Below are 23,218 nucleotides of genomic sequence, written 5' to 3'. Positions count from 1 at the left end.
ACCTACGATGTAAGTTTGAGAAATGAAAATTGCGAAGTAATATCCAGGGACTAACAGCATTTTCCTCACATTTTAAAAATAAAAATCCCAAGTACTTATATACATGTGCATTTGTTTGATTATAAAATGAGATGTGAAAGCTTACTTACTGATTTTTTAACATTAATTACCTCAAGAGGGGGAGAAGGAGGGAATTATTACTCTTTTTCTTATTTATCTATATTGGCTCACTTGTGATAGTGAGCCTGTATTAGTTTTATAACTTTAAAACTTCAATATACAAAGTACATGTTAACACACATATTAAAATTGCATATTTGTGTATTTATATATTTACATTTAATATAATATATAAATCAATGTAAATAATTATATGGTGTGTTGTGCAAATATATACTTAAAATATATAACAATTTAAAACTTATAGGGATCCCTGGGTGGTGCAGCGGTTTGGCGCCTGCCTTTGTCCCAGGGCACAATCCTGGGGGCCCAGGATCAAATCCCACATCGGGCTCCTGGTGCCTGGAGCCTGCTTCTCCCTCTGCCTATGTCTCTGCCTCTCTCCCTCTGTGTTTGACTATCATAAATAAATAAAATAAAACTTATATAACAAAATAATAAAGTTTTCATAGTTTCTTTTTTTTCTTTTTATTTATTTTCTTTCTTTTTTTTTTTTTTTTTTTCATAAAGATTTTAAAGCTTAAGGGATGCCTGGGTGGCTCAGCAGTTGAGCATCTGTCTTTGACCCAGGCCATGATCCTGGAGTTCTGGGATCAAGTCCCAAGTCAGGCTCCCTGCATGGAGCCTGCTTCTCCCTCTGCCTGTGTCTCTCTGCCTCTCTTTCTGTGTCTCTCATGAATAAATAAATAAAATCTTAAAAAAAAAAAAGATTTTAAAGCTTAAAAGGTTGTGTTACAATCTGTACAATGGAATTTTATTTGGCAAAAGAATGATCTATTGATACACGCTACAACTTGTATGAACCATAAAAGCATAATGCTAAGTGAAAAAAGCCAGTCACAAAGAATCACATATTGCATGATTCCATTTATATGAAATCCCCAGAATAGGCAAATCTATAGAGACAGATTAGTGTGTGGGAAGTCGGGTGGGGTGAAGAACGGAGAGTGACTGCTAATTGGTAAGAATTTCTTTTTTGGAGTGATGAAAGAGTTCTAAAATTGATCATAGTAATGGTTGCAAATCTGTGAATATACTAAAAACCACTAAACTGTACACTTCAAAAAGCTACTTAAAAAATATATTACCCAGCATTAACACTTGTCTTATTCATCCTCAAAAGACTGATATTTGATCTCTTTTGAGTAAAATCAAAGAACGTGCCCCAGATTCTAAAGACAATTCCAAACATAGAAATCTTAAGGTGAAGTCTAAAGAAACTGTCCTAAAGAGGACATCACGTTTTTGGATGTATACATTCTCCTTTATTTAAAGATATTTCACATCATTTATAAAATACAACACGAAATGCGTCATGATTACACCGCACCACATTTCAGAGTCCTAAATGTCCCCCCCCTTCGACGAGGACTGAAATTTATGTTTCTTCTTCTCCTCCTCCTTCTTCTTCTTCTTCTTCTTCTTCTTCTTCTTCTTCTTCTTCTTCTTCTTCTTCTTTTTTGAAATTTATGTATCTTCTGACTCATTTAGTTTTAGGATCCTTTGACCGGTTTGCATTAAACAACTTTCTCAAATATTTTCCAAACTAAAAAAAAAAAAAAAAAAAAAAAAAAAAATTCCAAACTGCGTTGAGTGCACCAAGGGGGGAAAAAAAATCTGAAAATATTTTCCTGGCTCTCCAAAATTTGGTTACTAACAAGACAAATTCTTCTCACTGAACGTTAATGAACAATAACTTAGTGGAATAGGAGGAGCCGTTCAACTGTATTGGGATCAGGGAAGGTAAGATCCTTTCTTATATCAATGAGAAAACAGCATATTGTGGACTCAATAGACCATTTTTATTTTTATTTTATTATTTTTTCCAATAAACCATTTTTAAATGAACAAACGTCATCCTCCTGCAGGCACAATCGTTTGCCTGTATTTAGTCCTAAAAGATTTTAGCGAGGCTGTTGCCCAACAGCGCCGCTGGTGTAGTGGTATCATGCAAGATTCCCATTCTTGCGACCCGGGTTCGATTCCCGGGCGGCGCACGAGCGTTTTTTCTGATTCCCAACCATCCTTAACACGCGGTGGGTTTAACCGTTTAGCTAAATCTTCCCTCCTCGGGTAACACTGAGACTTTTTCAGTTCCACGAGGGTTTTTATTTCGTTATCAACCACTGTGCAAACCCCGGAATCCAGAGCTGGAAGACAAAAAAAAAAAAAAAAAAAAAAAAAAAAAAGCCTTGAGGCAGGTCCCTAAGCTGCCAGCGCTCACGCCTGCGCAGTCTGACCCACCCGCGGGGCCGGCAGCACAGCGGCTGCGCAACAAGTGAACCCGCGGCCTGAGCGGGGTTGAAAGTGCAGGACGGTTCTGCGCCTGCGCGGCCCGGTCGCTCCGCGGGCTGCTCCTGAGCGCCCGGCTCGCCGCCATCTTGTCCTGGGGCTTCATTGTTCGCGCTGCTCGCGGCCGTTGGGTGAACTGCCGCGGAAGGAGGAGGCGGAGGAAGCCCCGGGCGGCCGAGCAGCCCCGCTCCCCGCGGCCGCAGCCGCTCCGAGGACCCGGGAGGTGGCAGAGGGTAGGGAGCTGGACCCCGAGGCGCCGGCGCGACCGCAGCAGCCATGGAGGACGAGATGCCCAAGACTCTGTGAGTCCGGGGCCGCGACCGGGGCGGGAGGGCGGGAGGGCGGGGGGCCCGGGGCGGCCTGGGGCCCGCGCGCGCCGCGCCCTTTGTTCTGCGGCCGCCGGGGGGAGGGGCGCTCCGGGGGCGCGGCGGGGCCTCAGGGGCGCAGCCCGGCCTCCCGCGAGGTCCCTCCCGGCCCCCCGCGCCCTCGACCGGTCCCTCCCCCGCGGCACAGCGCCTCCTGGCTCTCCCCGCTTCTACTTCGGCCTGCCCCGGACACTCCCGCCGCGGGGTGCTCCCCGGAGAAGGCTTGTCCTCCGTCCTCAGCGGCCTGAACTTGGCGCTCGCGGCCGCCGCCCGGAGAGGGAGCGGGTGCCCGTCCGCGTGCCCGTCCCGGTGCGGGTCCGGGTGCCCGTCCGCGTGCCCGTCCCACGGTGCCGGTCCGGATGCCCGTCCCACGGTGCCCGTCCGCGTGTCCGTCCCACGGTGCCCGTCCGCGTGTCCGTCCCACGGTGCCGGTCTGGGTGTCCGTCCCACGGTGCCGGTCCGGGTGTCCGTCCCGGTGCCCGTCCCATGGTGCCGGTCCGGGTGCCCGTCCGGGCGCCCGTCCAGCTCCCTCCGCGGCCGAAGGGCCCACACGCCCGACGCCCTGAGATTGTGAGGCTGCTTTAAACACACAAACAAAAAGAAACACACAAAGTTGGAGGTCTGTCCCGGAGGCGCATCTCTGTCCCGCCGGGGGAAGCGGACCGAGTGCGTCTTTATCTCCGCTTGCTCCCTCGGGGGTCGACGCGGCGCCCCACGGGCGGGCGGGGTTCACGGAGCAACAGGTGGTAAACACCCCCCCCCCCCGCCCCGGGCAGGGGGCTCGCGGGGAACGACCGCAGCTGCGGTGTCTCCGGGCCGCGCGCCCTTTGTCCCCCGGAGTGTTCTCGTGGCTTTTCTCTAAAGAAGAAGAGGCCTCGAGGAGGGGTTGTGGATCCGGACCCGCGTCCGCGCCCTGGGCGGGCGGGCGATGGGACACGCTCCACGCGTTAGAGACGCGACCTTAGGTTTCTCTCCGCCACTTCCGAGGCGTTAGAGCCGTCGGGAAGACAACGCGACGGGTTGTTTTGTTTTGTTTTTTGTTCCACTCTGATAAGGGTTTCCCGTTTTTAATCGGCTGTGAGAAATCGAGTCGCACTTGTTTCTCAGTAGACGAGTAAACTTGTGGCCAGTTTGTCCCACAGTGTCACCTTCAGTGTCCTTTCAACAGGGCGCAAGAATTAGTGGGCGTCCCTTGTTCTCTGAGAGAGGGTCGTACCTACAGATCAGTGTCCCTGGAGCCCGGTTACCCTGGCGCGGCCGACGGGAACCATTTTCTCCCCCTGCCTCTTTTTGCCAGAATAGCGACAGCCAGCAGCATATTGGATTAAGCGCTGATCATCTTTTATTAATGTCGTTGAATCTAAGATTCTCGTATGATTGTGAAATTTTGATTGCAGAAACTGCCAGAAATATCTGGGAACTTAACCTTTTTATTACGTTGATTTGGGAATGTCAAATAATGAAGACAACCTCAGCTCTCTCAGGCCAGTCTACAAAAGCAGGTAGTTAAATTGTACTAGCTTGGGGACAGGGGACCAACCATTGCAGGAGAAATCATGAAAGAAACTTTATTCACTTATTAAATGCTTCCGATTGTCAGGTTCTGTGTTAAATGCTTTACATGCTTGTTTAATCTTCATCAGAACTGCAGTAAAGGGTCCATTTTGCAGCTGAGGAAAAGCAAAGCTTAAACGTCTTAAGTAACTCACCCAGAGTCATAGACCTTTCTGTTCATCATCCGCAACCCTCCTGTCCCCAAGTCCTGACACTTAGAGCTAGACGTGCTTCCTGTTCTTCCCTAGGACACCCCCATCCAGCAATTCCTCCCCACTGTAGTCCCCGTTCTGACTGCCTGTGGTCTCCCTTTTGCCTCCCTCAACCAAAACTCCTCATTCTTCGGGTGAAACCAGACTTGATAAGACTCGGGTAGGTGTTAATCCCTAAGGTTTCCCAGCAGCGTTTTTACTTTTAATATAAAATGTTTGTTTTAATGACCCTGCAAGTCAGGGTCTTTCATTATGTTTCTAGCACAGTGTTCAGTCTATAGTAAGTCATCAGTACATTTGTCTTAAAAGCTGGTACAATTAATTCTAAGCAGTGAATCAGGATTTCATTCATTCTTGAGGAAAAGGTAGTCACATCTCCGTATTACCTGTCTATGGAAGCGCCTTAGAGGAAATAACTTCATTTGCCACAGATGAGACAGCAGCATGTTAAGCTAGAGATGGCCAGTGTCAGCAGTACTTTGGAGACATACTGTGAGAAGTGGTTGGATTTGGGTATATTTTGAAAATAGAGCAACAGGACTTACCTATAGACTTTATGTGGAGTGTGAGAATGAAGTCAGTAATAAGTAGGTTTCCTTAAAAATGTGTAATACCAATCTAAAAAGTCAGTTTCAGCTATCAGAAAAGTGACAAGTGTTTGAAAAATAGTAAGGTTATGCTGCTGGTGTACCATTTGCACATAATTTCCTAATTAGTAAAAAACATACACATTTCCCCGTAAATTAGAGTCAGGCAAAATGGGATAATTTTGAAACAGTTTGAAATTGTTCAAAAGTAATTCTGAGAGAGCCTCTTTGACAGTTATTTATAGATTACTTAAAATATTCCAGGCAGTGCTCTTGATACTAGATATATAGTATGAGTAAAAATGAAAATCTCTTTTTTTTTTTTTTTCAAGAGTTTACTTAAGTAATCTCTGTATCCCACCTGGGGCTCAAACTCATGACCCCAAGATCAAGAGTTTGCATGCTCTTCCAACTAAGCCATCCAGGTGCCCCACTGAAAATCTCTACTCTTAAGGAATATATCATTAAATAAAAACCTATTCATGCTTTTCACAGAAACTTCATATCAAAATTTGCCTTTTTATACAGTGATTACAGCTCAAAACAAACGCAGTACAACATTCTGCTTTGTAAGTTTTTACTGTCAGTTGAATTTTCTAGAGATATACTAATAAAAATGAATATTGTAAATGTTTTAGATTCCAATTTTAGAACTCTTTGAATTGAGTTGTCAGCTTCAAAAATATGTATTAAACTGATATGAGATCCTATCCCTGGCAGGACTGTCGTGTTAACTTCCCAGGTAGCTTTTTATTTTGAAAAATTAAAAACCAGGGGATCCCTGGGTGGCTCAGCGGTTTGGCACCTGCCTTTGGCCCAGGGAGCGATCCTAGAGTCCTGGGATCGAGTCCCGCATCAGGCTCCTGGCATGGAGCCTACTTCTCCCTCCTCCTGTGTCTCTGCCTCTCTTTCTCTCTATGTCTATCATAAATGAATAAATGAATCTTTAAAAAAAGAAAAAAATTAAAAACCAGAAAAATAACAAAAAATACTAGAACTCAGGTACCTTTTATCTGATTTACCCAGTTGCTAATAGCCAAATTTGCCTTATTTAGGTATATTCTTTTTTGATGAGCCATTTAAAAAGACATGACATTTCAGGCCTAAGTACTTTACCATGTATTTCCTAAGAACAAGGCCATTCTCTTACATAACTATAATACAAAACAAAACAAAACAAAATAACTATAATACAATTGTCATTAAGTAGCCTACATTGATACAATATTGTTAGCTAATGTACAATCTGTATTCATTTTTATCCAGTTACTCAAGGAAGACCTTTTTAGTCCATGGAAGTCCATTTGTTTCAACACTTAATTCTCTTGCCCTCCTCTCTACTTTTCAGTTCTGCACAAGATTGGGGTACATAATCTCAGTGGTGATACAATACATAACATGGAATACTTTAATCCATGCTGTTAACAAGTCCTTGGAACAGCTTAAAAAATAGCTAAAAGGAGGGGGGTATATCTTAATGTTTTTTTAAAAACATTTTGAAAGGGCAGCCCCAGTGGCCCAGCAGTTTAGCACTGCCTTCAGCCCCAGGGCGTGATCCTGGAGACCTGGGATCGAGTCCCACGTCAGGCTCCCTGCATGGAGCCTGCTTCTCCCTCTCTGCCTGTGTCTCTGCCTCTCTCTGTCTCTCTCTCTCTCTCTCATGAATACGTAAATAAAATCTTTAAAAAAAACAAGCCGCATTTTGAAAAATAAAAACTTAAATAAATGTAAAAAAATCATATTTTTGTTTAGTGGTCCAATAGACATGATAGGGAACCTTGGCTTGCCACTGCTCCAATATCAGTTTTTTTTTTTTTTTTTTTAAGATTTTATGTATGTATTCATGAGAGACACAGAGAGGCAGAGACATAGAGGGAGAAGCAGGCTCCCTGCAGGGAGCCCAATGTGGGACTCCATCCTGGGATGGGGATCACGCCCTGAGCCAAAGGCAGTTGCTCAACCGTTGAGCCACCCAGGCATCCCCCAATATCAGTTTTTTAATCGGTTGGGATTTTTTTTTTAATGTAAGGAGCAAAAAATTTAAGCATAAAAGGTATTTATAAAAACAAGATATTGGAAGTTCCCACATATACAGGAAGTTTATGGAACCTGGCTTAGAAAATGTTCAGGAGGGGCACCTCGGTGGCTTAGTGGTTGAGCATCTGCCTTCGGCTCCGGTTGTGATCTGGGGTCCTGGGATGGAGTCCTGTATTAAGCTCCCCATAGGGAGCCTGCTTCTCCCTCTGCTTATATCTCTCCCTCTCTCTATGCCTGTCATGAATAAATAAAGTCTTAAGAAAGAAAGAGAAAGAGGAAAGAGAAAGTTTAGAAAAGCGAGGCAACTGTCAGGCCCACAGTCCTTATCAAGCCACAGAAGATCCCAGAAAGGGTGCTATTACCACATCCACTGAGGACCACAGCTTCCACTTTCACTGGACATGGGACTCCACTGCTGTTTGCCACCAAAGTGGGTTTTCTTTATTCAGTCTCTGCTTCTTTAAGCCCTATCTTTGTTGTCTTTGTTCAGGATGGGTTTCTCTAATCAAATCTAACCTAGATCATACGCCAGGGAGTCTACAAAACCATATCAAGCCTTTTCAGCTTCTGTAGAGAAGTGAGCCTCTGTCATAGAGTGAGGATTTCTCTAAAAATAGGAAGGAAGATATTTGGCAGCACCTCCCAAAAAAGAATCTACTGCTCCTATAACTTAAATCTGTGGTGTTAATAGGAAATACTTTGGCTTCAGAAACAACAGAATGTAACAAAGCATGGAACAGCTAAAGAAACATGTATAAAGATGAGAATGAACTTTTGTATAGGGCACTTGTTTATTTTTCCACTGAAAGTATCATGAATATAAAAGCAATCTGCATTTTTCAAATTTGGGTTCTCTGTTTTAGATTAATATTTATTTAGCAAATAGATTTGGAAGGTAGTCACATTAAGTTGCTTCTAAAATTTTTGAGATAGCTATTAATGATTAACTCACTGGTAAAAATGCTCTAGTGGATTATTTTTATTTGTATGAGGAAGGAAAAGAGATTTTGTCATTTGATTTCTTTTTTTTTTTTTAATTTTTTTTTTTAAGTTTTTATTTACTCATGAGAGAGAGACACACACACACACAGAGGCAGAGATACAGTCGAAGAGAGAAGCAGGCTCCCTGCGGGGAGCCTGACAAGGGACTCGATCCCAGGGCTCCAGGATCAGGCCTTGGGCTGAAGGCGGCACTAAACTGCTGAGCTACCCGGGCTGCCCATTTGATTTCTTTGATAAGAAAATGTTACATACGTTACTTGTAGTGTATTGTAATGGTGTCGAAGGTTGAGAGCAACTTTTTTGTATAACCCTGAAGAGCTGTTCTCTAAACAAGTGTATGTAGAGTTAATTGATGGAGGCTCCTGGAGCTTACAGTATACAACAGATCACATTAAATAGACAATTGTAGAGTAATACAAATCTTAGTGCTTTTTAAAGTAGCATTAAAAAAAAATACATATCTTCAAGTAGGTAATACCACTCAAAATATTTCTCAGAAAATTAGACAGTTTTGCAAAGAGTAGATAATAGAATTTCAGGTCCCTGAATAATGCCCACTTGTCACTAGATTATCTAGCTTTACCGAAGTAGATGTTAAAATTAAATTTTCAGAAGAGCCATTTTTTTCATTTAGGCATATGCAATCCTGAGATTATCTTTTTTAAGATTGATTGATTGATTGATTGATGGGAGGGGCAGAGGGAGAAGCAGGCTCCCTGTGGAGCAAGGAGCCTGATGCAGGACTCCATTTCAGGACCCCAGGATCATTACCTGAGCTGAAGCCAGATACTTCACCAACTGAGCCACCCAGGTGCCCCTGAGATTTTCTTATAAGCATAAGAGTCGGATGAAAATAGACCTAGAAGACTTGTAGAGTTAGTACGGAGTTCCCATGTAACCTTCACGCAGGTTCCCTTAATGTTGACATCTTACATAACCATGCTATAGTTACCAAAACTAGAAATTGATACTGTTCAATACTATTAACTACAAGGTTTATTCCAGTGTCCCCAGTTTTTTTTTGTTTGTTTTTTGTTTTTTTGCTAATGTCCTTTTCTATCCCAGGATCCAGTCTAAGATACTATATTGCATTTAGTTGTTATATCTCTTCACTCTCCTTTAACATGTAAGGAGATGCCTTTCATGACTGTGACACTCTTGAGAAGGTAGTGTTTCCTCACTGTACAGTGACTACTCCCCACCTCAACCCCGCCCAACACACTCTATTAATTAGAATTGAGTGACTAAGACTAATCTACACTCAAGAAGAGGGGAATTAAGCTTCACTTCACAGAGGGAGGTTTGGACATATGTTAAAATAACTAATTCATGGGTTAAAATATTTAATTTAAAATATTTAATATTTTAGAGGAGATATTCTGAGGCTCTGCACATACCCTATATCTCCTTAAAATTTTGCATCAACTAAAAGATCCATGGTGGATCTCATCAGTAGCAGTTATTGTGCTGGCTTAATGGTGATTTCCTTCACTCCTTTTAAATTTATTAATTAGAATTCTCCAAGAAAAAGTTAACCCTTCTCCCCAACTCTAGGTTATAGTTCAAGGATTAGTCCTTGCATTTGGTTGTCATTGTCCTTCAGATTTCTCTTAAGCAAGAACAGTCTTCTCTTAAAAAAAAAAAAAAAAAAAAAAAAAACAATTTTTTTAAGAGATCAAGTGGTCTTACATAATATTCCACATCTGAATTTATACTATTGTTTTATATGCCCAATATTCCATAAACTTAAGTTTAAATTTAAGCTTGACTAGATTCAAGTTAGAGCTTTTTTTTTTTTTCTTTTTTTTAAGATTTTATTTATTTATTCACAAGAGACACAGAGAGATAGAGGCAGAAACATAGGCAGAGGGAGAAGCAGGCTCCATGCAGGGTCTCCAGGATCAGGCTCTGGGCTGAAGGCGGCGTTAAACCGCTGAGTCCCCCAGGCTGCCCAAGTTAGAGCTTTTCTATTTGAATATTTCATAGGTACTACTGTATAATATATATTGTACATGTAAATGTCATCCATAAAATGATTTAATGTTTGAATTGGCCAAGGCTTGCTTGCTTTTTTTTTTTTTTTCTTTTTTTTTTTAAGATTTATTTATATATTTATGAGAGAGAGAGAGGCAGAGACACAGGCAGAGGGAGAAGCAGGCTCCATGCCGGGAGCCCGACGTGGGACGCGATCCCAGGACTCCAGGATTGCACCCTGGGCCAAAGGCAGGCACTAAACCGCTGAGCCACCCAGGGATCCCCCAGATTTCTTTCTTTTATTTTATTTTTATTTTTATTTTTTTAAGATTTTAATTTATTTATTCATGAGAGACACACACAGAGAGGGAGAAGCGGGAGAAGCAGGCTCTACTCAGGGAGCCGGATGCGGGACTTTATCCCGGGTCCCCAGGATCACACCCTGGGCCAAAGGCGGCGCTAAACCGCTGAGCCATGGGGGCTGCCCAAAGCTTTCTTTTTTATTTTTATTTTTATTTTTATTTATTTTTTATTTTTTTAATTTTTATTTATTTATGATAGTCACACACAGAGAGAGAGAGAGGCAGAGACATAGGCAGAGGGAGAAGCAGGCTTCATGCACCGGGAGCCCGACGTGGGATTCGATCCCGGGTCTCCAGGATCGCACCATGGGCCGAAGGCAGGCGCCAAACTGCTGCGCCACCCAGGGATCCCCTTTCTTTCTTTCTTTTTTTTTTTTTTTTTTAAATTTTTATTTATTTATGATAGTCACAGAGAGAGAAAGAGAGGCAGAGACACAGGCAGAGGGAGAAGCAGGCTCCATGCACCGGGAGCCCGACGTGGGATTTGATCCCGGGTCTCTAGGATCGCGCCCTGGGCCAAAGGCAGGCGCCAAACCACTGCGCCACCCAGGGATCCCTCCCCTTTCTTTTTTAAGGTAGAGTTTTCCATTTGCAATTTCAGTAATCTGTGTAATAACTCTGCCAACTTGCAAGTATCCATTTTCTTTCTTTTTTTTTTTTTAATTTTTATTTATTTATGATAGTCACAGAGAGAGAGAGAGAGGCAGAGACACAGGCAGAGGGAGAAGCAGACTCCATGCACCGGGAGCCTGATGTGGGATTCGATCCTGGATCTCCAGGATCGCGCCCTGGGCCAAAGGCAGGCGCCAAACTGCTGCGCCACCCAGGGATCCCCAAGTATCCATTTTCTTTTTTCTTTTCTTTTTTTTTTTTTAAATTTTTATTTATTTATGATAGTCACAGAGAGAGAGAGAGAGAGAGGCAGAGACATAGGCAGAGGGAGAAGCAGGCTCCACGTACCGGGAGCCCGACGTGGGATTCAATCCCGGGTCTCCAGGATCGCGCCCTGGGCCAAAGGCAGGCGCTAAACCGCTGCGCCACCCAGGGATCCCAAGTATCCATTTTCATACCATCCTTTCACCTAATGGTTTTGCATCCATTACTGATTCTTGCTTGAGTTAATCATTTCAGTAGGACTTACATATTGTTTACTAATTTAATCCTCTCTACACTTAATTGGCTAGCATTTTTCTATAAAGAAGAGTTTTTCTCTCATCAACTAGAGCTATTCGATTATGCTACATTGGAGTTTCTCCTCAAAGCAAGATAAATGCTTAATTCTTTCCCTTTAATTACAGACATCCAGAATAAGGACATGATGTAATAGTAGCCTCCAACACTAGAAAAATTGTTGGCTGTAGATGTTTCAGTTGATTTTTGAGTATCATTACCTGATCTTTAGATGTTGTTCCCTTAAGACTCAGCTCTTCTCCTTTTGTAATTTTACCCTGTTCCAGTGCCTTCAAAGTAAGCACTCACTGTGTATCTATCTATTAAGTGGGTAAGTAGAAGGAAAGAATTGGATCCATACTTCCTGGAATTTGTGGATGTTTATTTTTCTGGGGAGAAAGTCTATACCTTTCATTACATTCTCTGAAGGATTCTTCACAGAACAATGAGAAACTACAGATATTGGGAGACTACATTCTGATATCAGAAGTGATAAACCTCAGGGGCATCTCTGGGTGGCCCAATTGGTAGAGCATCTGACTCAATCTGAGGGTCTGAGCTAAAGCCCCACATTGGGTCTGGAGCTGCTTTTAAAAACAGTGATAAACCTCCAACTCTTAACAGGTCTAGAAGTAATCTCATTTCAAAGTCTCATTTTGAAAATATATTTATAAAGTCTTTTTAAAAGATTATCCCAATCATGTGGTTTTGTAATACACTATTTATGCTAATTAAGTTTGTTAGTCACCAACGCATATTATCTGTTAAAAGCCTTTCCTGGAATCCTTCTATTCTTCATGGAAAGGTTTCCCATCTCTGACCATGTGCTACACCTGATAAGTGATATGATTTTTCAAAAGTATATTTATTGTGTAAACCAAAATATACCTAAACTGGATAGTGTAAAGGGAATTGTGTGAATTAAAAATTGAGAGCATCTTAATGTTCTCAGTAATACTGTGGAAGTAGAAATAATTGCAGAACTTTCCAGGATTGATTGTATAAAATATTCTATACATCTAATGATTCATTTGAGATTTTTTTAAAGCATGTCTTCCTAAGAAGACCTGTAAGCCTACAGACTTAGAAACAACAGGTGTAATTTGCAAAATCTTGACTAAACACACACGATTCCCCTTTATTAGTGGTGTCACTGTATTTACAAGTAGTGTGTCATACATCTGCTTTGAATCCCAGAATTTCCTTTTTGGTAAGCAACTTCTAGAAACTGATGCAAAAAAAGCAAATTTAAAATGGTAAGTTGTTTTTCTTTGTGTTTCAGATATGTTGGCAACCTTTCCAGAGACGTGACGGAAGCTCTAATTCTCCAGCTCTTTAGCCAGATTGGACCTTGTAAAAACTGCAAAATGATTATGGATGTAAGGGTATTTTACTTAGTTAACTTTCTTCTTTTTTTTTTTTTTTTTTTTAAGATTTTATTTATTATTTATTCATGATAGACATAGAGAGAGAGAGAGAGAGGCAGAGGGAGAAGCAGGCTCCATGCAGGGAGCCCGATGTGGGACTCGATCCCTGGACTCCAGGATTGTGCCCTGGGCCAAAAGCAGGCGCCAAACCGCTGAGCCACCCAGGGATCCCCTACTTTCTTTTTTTTTAATAGATCAGTTAAATGCATTACTTCCAGGCACTCTTTTTTTTTTTTTTTTTAATAATAGTTTTGTTTGTTTTTTTAAGATTCTATTTATTTATTCATGAGATACACAGAGAGAGGGAGAGAGAGGCAGAGACACAGGCAGAGGGAGAAGCAGGCTCCATGCAGGGAGCCCGACGGGGCACTCGATCCTGGGTCTCCAGGATCCCACCCTGGGCCAAAGGCAGGCGCTAAACTGCTGAGCCACCCAGAGATCCCCAGGAATAGTTTTTTTGTTGTTTGTTTTTAAAGTATGCTCTAGTCCAATGTGGGGCTTAAACCCATGACCTTGAGGTCAAGAATCACATGCTCTACCAACTGAGCCAGCTAGATGCCCCTCTTTCAGGAACTTTTAATTTATACTGGGGTGCCAGACTTAGTCAGAAGAGCATACAACTTTGGATCTTGGGATGTGAGTTTAAGCCTCACGTTGGGTATAGAGATTACTAAAAAAAAAATAACCTTAAACATTGTAGCATCATTCATTAAAAAAATAGTTTATACAGTCTAAATTACTAGTAATTTTAGTGAATTTAAATCAGTCTTAGGGCAGCCTGGGTGGCTCAGTGGTTTAGTGCAGCCTTCAGCCCAGGGCATGATCCTGGAGACCTGGAATCGGGTCCCGCGTCGGGCTCGCTGCATGGAGTATGCTTCTCTTTCTGCCTGTGTCTCTGCCTCTCTCTCTGTGTCTCAAATAAATAGATAAAATCTTTTCAAAAAGTAAATAAGTGTCTTAGCCACTGAATTAAACTTATTTTAGTAATAAATAAAGGAGGAAGAGAATAAAATTAATCATTTTTAGAGCAAATAAGAATTGTGTGTAGGGGGCGCCTGGGTGGCTCAGTCAGTGGGTTAAGTGTCTGCCTTCTGCTCAAATAATGATCCCAGAATCCCCAGAATAGAGTTCCAAGTCACGCTCAGTGAGGAATCTGCTTCTCTCTTCCCTCTGCTCCCACTGCCCCCCCCAATAAATAAATACAGCCTTTTTTTTTTTTTTAAGAGCTATATGTAAGCTCTTCTTTTAAGGTGCATTGAAGCATCAGAATTGTTTTGTGTGTGATGTCAGTTGATTGGCTCATCTGGAAATAGTTATTACAATTGGAGAATATTTTTTTTTATTTTTATTTATTTATGATAGTCACACACAGAGAGAGAGGCAGAGACACAGGCAGAGGGACAAGCAGGCTCCATGCACCGGGAGCCCGACATGGGACTCGATCCCGGATCTCCAGGATCGCGCCCTGGGCCAAAGGCAGGTGCCAAACCGTTGCTCCACCCAGGGATCCCACATTGGGGAATTGAGTCAAAAATAATATACTGTGGGGCACCCGGGTTGCTCAGTGGTTGAGCATCTGTCTTCAGCTCAGGTCGTGATCCCGGGGTCCTGGAATCGAATCATACATCGGGCTCCCTACAGGGAGCCTGCTTCTCCCTCTGCCTGTGTCTCTGCCACTCTCTCTCTCTGGGTCTCTCATGGATGGATGGATAAAATCTTTAATAAAAATAATATACTATGAAAATGTGTGTGTGTGAGAAAGTGTTTTTAAGTGTCACGATTCAAGTTTTTCTTGCATTGTGGCACTTCCCATCCACCAGACCTTAACATATAGAAAAACATTGCAACATTCATCTGTAGTTGCTGTTAACCTTGAATCATAGTATGTATAAAAAAACAAATCTAAATTCCAGTCCGTTCATACTGTTGGACTTATGTTCATAGTTATGAATCTTATACTCTCTGGAGTATAAAGTTTGATAGTATGAATCCTTGGATCTTTTAATCTAAAAAGTACAGTTTTTTCTGGGTACAAATTAAGTAAAAATAAGATTCTTTATCATTTGATTATACTGATGTGTAAGCTACTTTTTGTAACCACATTCTAATATCTGACGAAACTGACCTTTATAGTAGAATTACCATTAAGTGTAGCATTAGTTTGAGTTTATGCAATTTTTTTTAAAGATTTTATTTATTCATGAGAGACACAGAATGAGAAGCAGAGTCAGGCAGAAGGAGAAGCAAGCTTCTCTAAGGGAGCCCAATGCAGGGCTGAATCCCTGGACCCAGGATTATGCTCTGAGCTGAAGGCAGACGCTCAACCACTAAGCCACCCAGGTGTTCTGAATTATGCAATTTTAAAAGCATTTTTATATTCTTTAACTTTTTAAAATATTTTTATTTTATTTAGAGAGAGATTGTAAGGGGGAGGGAGAGAGCGCGGAGCCCACTGTAGGGCTTGATACCAGGACCCCAAGGTTATGGTCTTAAGTCAGAAGCTTAATTGCCTGAGCCACCTAGGCACCCCTCTTTAATGTTTTCTTAAATAAAATAATGATTGTCTCACTATTAAATTTTGTGGTTGCCTGCTTACTCAACATTCTTAAAAATCATTGCTAGTGACTTTTTTAAATGGCTAATTTTCCTTGAAATAAAACAGTAATTTCTTTATTCTGGTATCATTCTAGTCGTTTTTTTTTTCATTCTAGTCTTTTGAATTAGTTTCCTGTTTTAATAATTCTGCTTAGGAGATTATGGAAAGAACTTAAAAATGGACTTGAAAGTCATTTTGTATTTTGTAGATAGGTGGAAAATATGGGGTGTTTTTTCTGCCTTTTTTTTTTTTTTTTAATTTTATTTACTCATGACAGACAGAGAAGCAGAGACATAGGCAGAGGGAGAAGCACGCTCCACGCAGGGAGCCCAATGTGGGACTTGATCCAGGGACTGGAATCACGCCATGACCCAAAGGCAGATGCTCAACCACTGAGTCCCTGAGGCGTCCCTCTTTTCTGCTTCTTTAATTTACAATAAAGCAGCCAAGCTATACTTAATCAGACCTCAACTACTTAGAACACCAGAAAAGAGGATAATTTTTATTTTTATTTATTTGATTGATTTAAAATTTTTATTTTTATTTATTTATAGATTTTATTTATTTATTCATGAGAGAGAGAGAGAGAGAGGGAGGGAGAGACACAGGCAGAGGGAGAAGCAGGCCCAGGCCCTATGCAGGGAGCTCGATGTGGGACTTGATCCCGGGACTCCAGGACCAGGCCCCGAGCTGAAGGCAAAAGTTGATGTCAGAAAGTCTGCACTCTACAGCCTATTCTAAAAACTTTGTTTACCAGAACACCTCTTCAGTTTTCAGAGCCTGAAATAGGTTTAGGAAGGTTGGCTGATATTTTCTGCTACTTAGCAACTTAAAGGCAGCAAGAATATATGTACATGGATAGCAGTAAATGGTAACATATGATAGGAAAGGGAGAGTAAAGATTATGAAAAGCCAATACTGAGACTTGAAAGCATAAGAGTCTAGTCAAACTTAACTAACATCTGTATGACATCTGTTGCATAAAGAAATGACTATATGATGGGGAATGTGTGTAGTTTACATATCCACCCATCCATAGTTAGGATACTTAACTCATTAATACATGATTGAATTATATATAGTAGTATAGGATAACTTGAAGAAGATAATGTTCTTTTAAAAAATAAATAAAAACAATTCATTTTTAAGTGTTTACTTAGCTAAAGATTTGCTTATGGAACGGATCCCTTCATTCTCCTTGGCCTGATATTCGAGATATATAAAACTTCACATATTTTAAGATAATAGGAATATCCAACTTAAATTTGGCTTTTGTGTTTCTTCAACAGACAGCTGGAAATGATCCATATTGTTTTGTGGAGTTTTATGAGCATCGTCATGCAGCTGCAGCGCTAGCTGCTATGAATGGGCGGAAGATAATGGGTAAGGTAAGCTGTCATATTTAAAGAAGGTGACTTGGAAAATTTTAAGTTGTATATGGTTTTGTTTACCATTGATTGATTAATTGTGCACACAAGCAGGGGTGGTGAGGAGGTCAGAGGGAGAAAGAATCCCAAGCAGGCTCCACACTCAGTGCAGAGCCCAACATGATCTCACAACCCTGAGATTGTGACCTGAGCTGAAATTAAGAGCCAGACACTTAACCAGCTGAGCCACCCAGGCGCCCCCAATTTTGTTTACCTTTTAGAAGCATGCATTATATTCACTTTATAGAAAAAGGTCACATTTAATATTTAAAAGATGGGATAAAGCTTTTAGAGGGCATGTTTATGTTGATATTCTTCATGATGCCGCACACAGTAAATACTAAAATAGTTATTGAATTACTCAAGCTTGGATGAAACATCTAGAACTTTGGATGCTAATGGGGAAGAATAAAAAGAAATGACTGTTACTTTAGATAAGAAAGGATAGTTGAATGTTAACAGAAGTATGTAAGGTGTGGATTTGCCAACATTTGAGTAAGTGTAGGTTAAAAGATAAGTATTGAAACTTTGTCCAGAACCAGTATGCTCTTGAGTGTTCATCTCCAACATATACCTTCCTATGTGTTTATAGATGCAAATCTTGTAATACCTGATTTTGAGCTTTATTTTTGTGGAGTATAAATGTAGAAACCTTTTTTTAGGAAGTCAAAGTGAATTGGGCAACAACCCCCAGCAGTCAAAAGAAAGATACAAGCAGTAAGTATATTTTATGCTCTTTGAACATTTGTTTTTATTGTACACAGTAGTTTTATTGTAAAGCATATAAACATCATACATGTTTGCAGTAATGTTTTGATCGTTATCCTAAGATATGATTGAATGTGTTTGTGTTAATAAATTTAAGAACAAATCTAATCTTTGTCATCAGGTAGTACCGTTGTCAGCACACAGCGTTCACAAGGTAATTGTATCTTCTTAAACATAAAATGAAATCTCTTGAAAGGGTATTCACTAACCACTTGAAGTTTTTTTGTTTGATATTGGGGGGAGGTGGGAGGGAGGAGGTCATATTTCTATTTGTCTCTCTGGCAGTATATTTCCCCCTTCTTCCCAGTGTTGACCAAATGTGGCTTGTCCACTATAGTGCTATTTCAAGCTCTCTGACCCCCTTGGTAGCAGCTGATGCCTTAGAAATAATTTCACAAAGGTGAAATTTCACCAACCCCTGCTTCCTTGAGGTCACGATCTGTGCTTCATACCAGATCTTCCGATTGGATTGCTTGAGTTGCTCCTGAAACTGTGTTTCTCAAATGGCAACCCAGTATGTTGCTTAAGGCCTGCCAAATGGGGGTAACTTTTCCAAATATACTTTGTCAAAGTTGATATATGTGTTCCTTTTAAAGTGTTGATCCAACTATTTTGTATTTTTTTTAAATGTTTCTTTTTTTGAACGTTGTCCTTTAAAAAAAAAAAAAAACTTCACATATGGGATCGTTATTTCTCTCCAATGCTTTTTTAATGGTCTGATATAAAGTGAAGGGATTACTGTTTTCATTCTGTTGCCTTCAGTCTTAGTTCACTTGCACATGGATTCACATAAACTGAATGGTGTAATGTCTGGGCAACCAAAACTGTTGGCTTTTGAGAAAACTGTCAAATACTTTAACATCAAACTGTTGCAATGCAAGGTATTTCTTTGATTGTTCTTCACAAAATATGGTTAAACCAAGTATATCATGTAGCTAGCTTCAGCAAATTGTCTTAACTGAGGCAAATCTAGTCTACATAACTCACAATACCACTATTTTATTTTAATTTTAAAACTCTAGTGGTAAAGTGGATAAATGTAAATAATCACTATTAAAATGGTAATTAAGTATAATTTTTAACAATACTTTTTATGTATTATTAGTTTATTTTCTTAGATCAGTATAATAATTGGCTGTAAGTAGAACTATAACTGTCAGTTTCCAGTTAGATATATCAGTCTTAAAGAGAATCTTTCCTATATTATCACCTTCATTCATTATGTGTAAAATTGATAGAATTTGTATAGATATAGGATAGTATTTTACTTATACTTTATTTAATCCATAAATTAAGATTATTTTATTGAATAGATTTTAGTGTATTTTAAATTCTAAAATATTATTTTTCTTTTCACTTCCCCCTCCTTCCTCTTATAAGATCATTTCCATGTCTTTGTTGGTGATCTCAGTCCAGAAATTACAACTGAAGATATAAAAGCTGCTTTTGCACCATTTGGAAGAATATCGTAAGTAACAGAAGACAAATTTAAACTGATTTTAATTAGAAACAGTCTTATGTAGAAGTAATATGAAAATCTATTATGAATTTTAACCTTTAAATATAATTCGTTATGTTGTTTAGAGACTATTTAAGCTGTTACCAGCCAAAGATTGTTTTCCCATTGATAAATCTTTGGTCTTCAATTATTTTAAAATCCTTTCTTAGGTTAGTATTAGCTCTTAGGAGACAAATCTGCTATTGTACATATTGTTTCTTATGTAAGTGTCTTGCTTAGCTTGGTCATAATCTTTAGTAACCTTGTGGTGTGACTAAGGAATTTAGACCCTTGTGGGGCATTTCTATGATACCATGCATTTTGTTTTAATATATTTTAACAAAAAGAAACCTTAACAATTCAGCATAAAAAAGCAGTTGTTAAATGTTAGTCCTCAGATATCTACCCTTTTGTTATTGTTGTTACTGTTAATAGTAATGCTTTTCAGTATTTTGTGGAGCAGTGTCTTGCTTGCGTTTGTTATTATTTTTTAAAGATTTTATTTATTTATTCATGAGAGACACAAAGAGAGAGGCAGAGACACAGGCAGAGGGAAAAGCAGGCTCCATGTAGGGAGCCTGATGTGGGACTCCATCCCGGATCTCCAGGATCACGCCCTGGGCCAAAGGCAGGCACCAAACCGCTGAGCCACCCAGGGATCCCCCTGCATTTGTTATTAATCGTACAGTTTAGGCCCATTGTAAATATCTCACGCTAGATAGTGTTCATCATAAAAGAACTTTAATTTAAAAGCATGCCATAGTAGAGTAAGAATAAGTCGATTATAATATTTTCTTAGAAGTACTTGTTGAATTTAGAAAACAGGATATTTGGGTTTCTGGTTGCTTTTTTATTGTTGTTCCAGCTAGAAGAGTAGTAAAAAGGAAACTTTAGCTTTAGTTTGGTTTGAGGAACAGACCAACAGCAGAAAAAGAAGGTGAGGAAAGGCTGGAAAGTAAATCCCAATAGTATTGGTGGTAAATTTGAGGAGTTTTCATTTGAAGAGTTGTAATTCATTGGTAGGAGGATGAAAATAAATAGTGACCAAGGAATGGTCATAAGTAAGGGGCCAACTTTAAAGTCAGTCAAAAGATTAGGGTTATAAATGGACTCTTCTTTTAGGTGACATTTTTCTTTGTGAGAACTGATTAGGAAAATAAGTAAAGTTCTAGTTTCTTGATTGTTCCTTTTGATTGATCTTAGGGTTTTGATGATGGTTAGCTTGCTTTCAGATACCTAGACTGGAAAGTCTTAACCTTTGGCCTCTCGGAAGCTGTGTAAATCTCTGTATACAAAATTTTGTTTGTTTACATTTTGGTATGGAGTATCTTTGTAAGTTTTATCCTATTTTCAGAGTAGTCACAGGACCATAAAAGGATTAAAGAAGGATTAAAGAACCCTGATCTAGATCTTTGCTGCTTCTTCCTTAGAGAATCCTTTCAGAAATAAGTAAGACTTAAATATATTTCAAGGCTAACATATCCTGAAATTTAACTTTAAGAAGAAAAAGATTTTCTAACATTTTAACAGACTCAGTAGCTATTTTATTTAAATGCTTTGATTTTTATTACAGTAGCTTTTCTGAAAACATGGAGATTTTAGTTTGGGATTAGATAAAGAATATTTTAATAATCAATGAGCTTAAGTTAAATGACATTCCAATTTTAATAATGACTTTTTAATCATGGATCAGTAATTTCTTTTTGTTAAATATGTTGGTATCATAATTATAGCCTAGATTTTCTTATGATTGACCATGATTACTGTTGTATATATATTTTTGGTAAGGCTTTTTTTATAACTTACAATTTATAGATTATAATTTTCAGTTGAGGTAATGTATAATGTATACGTTTTAGGCTACCCAAGGAGTTAGTGTTTCTAAATTTAAAAGAATCATTTTCAGTTGGTAGCATCATTTCCTGATTTTTTTTGTTAAAGGAGATAAATTTATAATTATATATTGAAAAATTCCCATGATAGTCATATTCTCTGTAGAGATCCTGCAACAGTACTTAATTTATAGATGGTATACAGTCAGTGGTGGCCTATTAAAATACTTAGTATAAAAAATGTAGTACTTTCTTACCCTAATTTATACAGTTTTATAAGCTATTCCTTGAGCTTTAGGATAGTCTAATAAATTTTGGTATAGAAGTGAATCAGTTACCACATTAAATGCATGTGTACCATACCGATAATTAAGTATTTTTTTGTATTGAGAAGTGACTTGCATTAGTTTTCCCTTTCACCACCACCTCTTTGTCATTTTGACCCTAAACACTTAATAAATCACTCCTAAATTGATCGAAATATGCTTATGTATACTATAAAATTATATTGCATGGCTTTCTGACTTGGGTTTTTGTTGTGAAAGTGCCTGTTTTGTTCATGTGTCCTGAGAGAACAAGCATTGTGACATACCTGGCTAACTTAAAAGCAGATTGCCTGTGAAGCACAATTTGAGTCCAATTTTTTGAGGTATGGAGTTTTAGCTATCATGGCTGGGTTTTTTTACTCAATCTCAAATAATAGGGCTCTGGTTATTTTGCAGAGTATCTCTGAAGAATGGACAGAATTGCCCTGGCTAACTACAAGCTACGGTTCACAGTGGATAAATGTTGGCGTGCTTTTTTACTTTCTGACTTTTTAAAATTTGCTTTTATATCTTATAGTTTCCAATCAATCTTATATGATTGCTATTTTAAAATTCAGTATAAAATCTTTTCTTATATAGTTAAAACTAAAGTGTGTGTCTAGTGTGATTTAGCATTTCTGAAAACATCAAGTTCTCAAAATTTACCCATAGTCCAAAAGGGGGGTGTATCAATTGATCTGAGAAAACAAAATAATTTAATTAATTTAGGAAATATACAGCTTTTTATTCTCTTAGTTTCCAGTTTTCTATTTTAATTTTTTAATGATTAGGTGGTATATAGTGTCAAATAGAAACTTATAAATTGCATGGTTAAAGAAAGCCATTCATCTAATGTGCCTGTGAACCCTATAAATGGTTAAGTAATTTCATATGAATAGCTGCTTTTACCATGCTTAATATTTAAAAGTTTAAAAACTTTTTGAAGTGGGCAGCAGTTTTTGTACAATATATACATCATATATATCTAAGAAGTTATTGATTTGCATGTTTATTAAGCCTCATTTGCTAATACATGATAAATTTTATAGAATAAAAGGTGAATGTGCACTAAAGGTTCATTTTAATGAAGATGAAACATAAAAATGAGTTGTGTATGACATTCTCATTTGATATCCAGAAGAGAGTTTGCAAACCTAAACTTGTGATTATTTCTGATTTCAGAGATGCCAGAGTGGTAAAAGACATGGCAACAGGAAAATCTAAAGGATATGGCTTTGTCTCCTTTTTCAACAAATGGGTAAGCTTAATTAAAAAATACATGAATTGTGCTTTAAGAGTAAAGAATAAAGATAATCATTTTGTTTTAGTAATTATCTTTCATCTGCCATTTGGTCATTTCACTGATAATTAACACTTTGACAAGAGGATATCTTTTTTTCTCCTGTTCGGTCATTTATTCAGCATTTATTTAGCACCTGATGCATGAAAAGTACTAATAACATGTATTCAGAATATAGAAAGTAGAGATGTTTAAATGATCAAAGGTAGGTTTTGAAAATCTCACTTATGTATTTAATTCATTATCTCCCTATTTATATTCTCAAAGTTTATTTTTTTTTAAAGATTTTATTTATTAGAGAGAGAGGCAGAGACACTGGCAGAGAAGCAG

The 23,218-nt window shown here is 39.1% G+C and overlaps 1 protein-coding gene and 1 non-coding gene across 33 annotated transcripts in view; both read left to right on the top strand.

Moving 5' to 3' along the window:
* Positions 1-2,106: 2,106 nt before the first annotated feature.
* TRNAG-CCC (transfer RNA glycine (anticodon CCC)) lies at positions 2,107-2,177 on the top strand. Its single transcript has one exon. It is a non-coding gene; the product is annotated as a tRNA-Gly (tRNA).
* Positions 2,178-2,475: 298 nt separating this feature from the next.
* Positions 2,476-23,218, top strand: part of TIA1 (TIA1 cytotoxic granule associated RNA binding protein) — a 31,060-nt gene continuing 10,317 nt past the window's right edge. The window contains exons 1-11 of one of the 32 annotated variants that reach the window (XR_012003732.1): positions 2,476-2,774; positions 4,235-4,339; positions 13,018-13,120; positions 17,048-17,146; positions 17,848-17,902; positions 18,075-18,107; positions 18,716-18,834; positions 19,334-19,421; positions 20,806-20,900; positions 21,829-21,932; positions 22,771-22,807. Coding sequence is in view for 23 of the 32 variants with exons in the window: in XM_072768731.1 (XP_072624832.1) it covers positions 4,287-4,339; positions 13,018-13,120; positions 17,048-17,146; positions 17,848-17,902; positions 18,075-18,107; positions 18,716-18,834; positions 19,334-19,390 (519 nt within the window). In the remaining 9 variants the exon portion in view is untranslated. Of the gene's footprint in view, positions 2,775-4,234; positions 4,340-13,017; positions 13,121-17,047; positions 17,147-17,847; positions 17,903-18,074; positions 18,108-18,133; positions 18,835-19,333; positions 19,422-20,805; positions 22,072-22,770; positions 22,847-23,218 lie in introns of those variants that run through there. The other 31 variants (XR_012003730.1, XR_012003726.1, XR_012003729.1 and 28 more) reach the window with 31 other exon arrangements.

This window comes from Canis lupus, chromosome 11 (genome assembly GCF_048164855.1).
Source record: "Canis lupus baileyi chromosome 11, mCanLup2.hap1, whole genome shotgun sequence".
NCBI lineage: Eukaryota > Metazoa > Chordata > Mammalia > Carnivora > Canidae > Canis > Canis lupus.
This window is presented reverse-complemented; position numbering and strand designations above follow the sequence as displayed.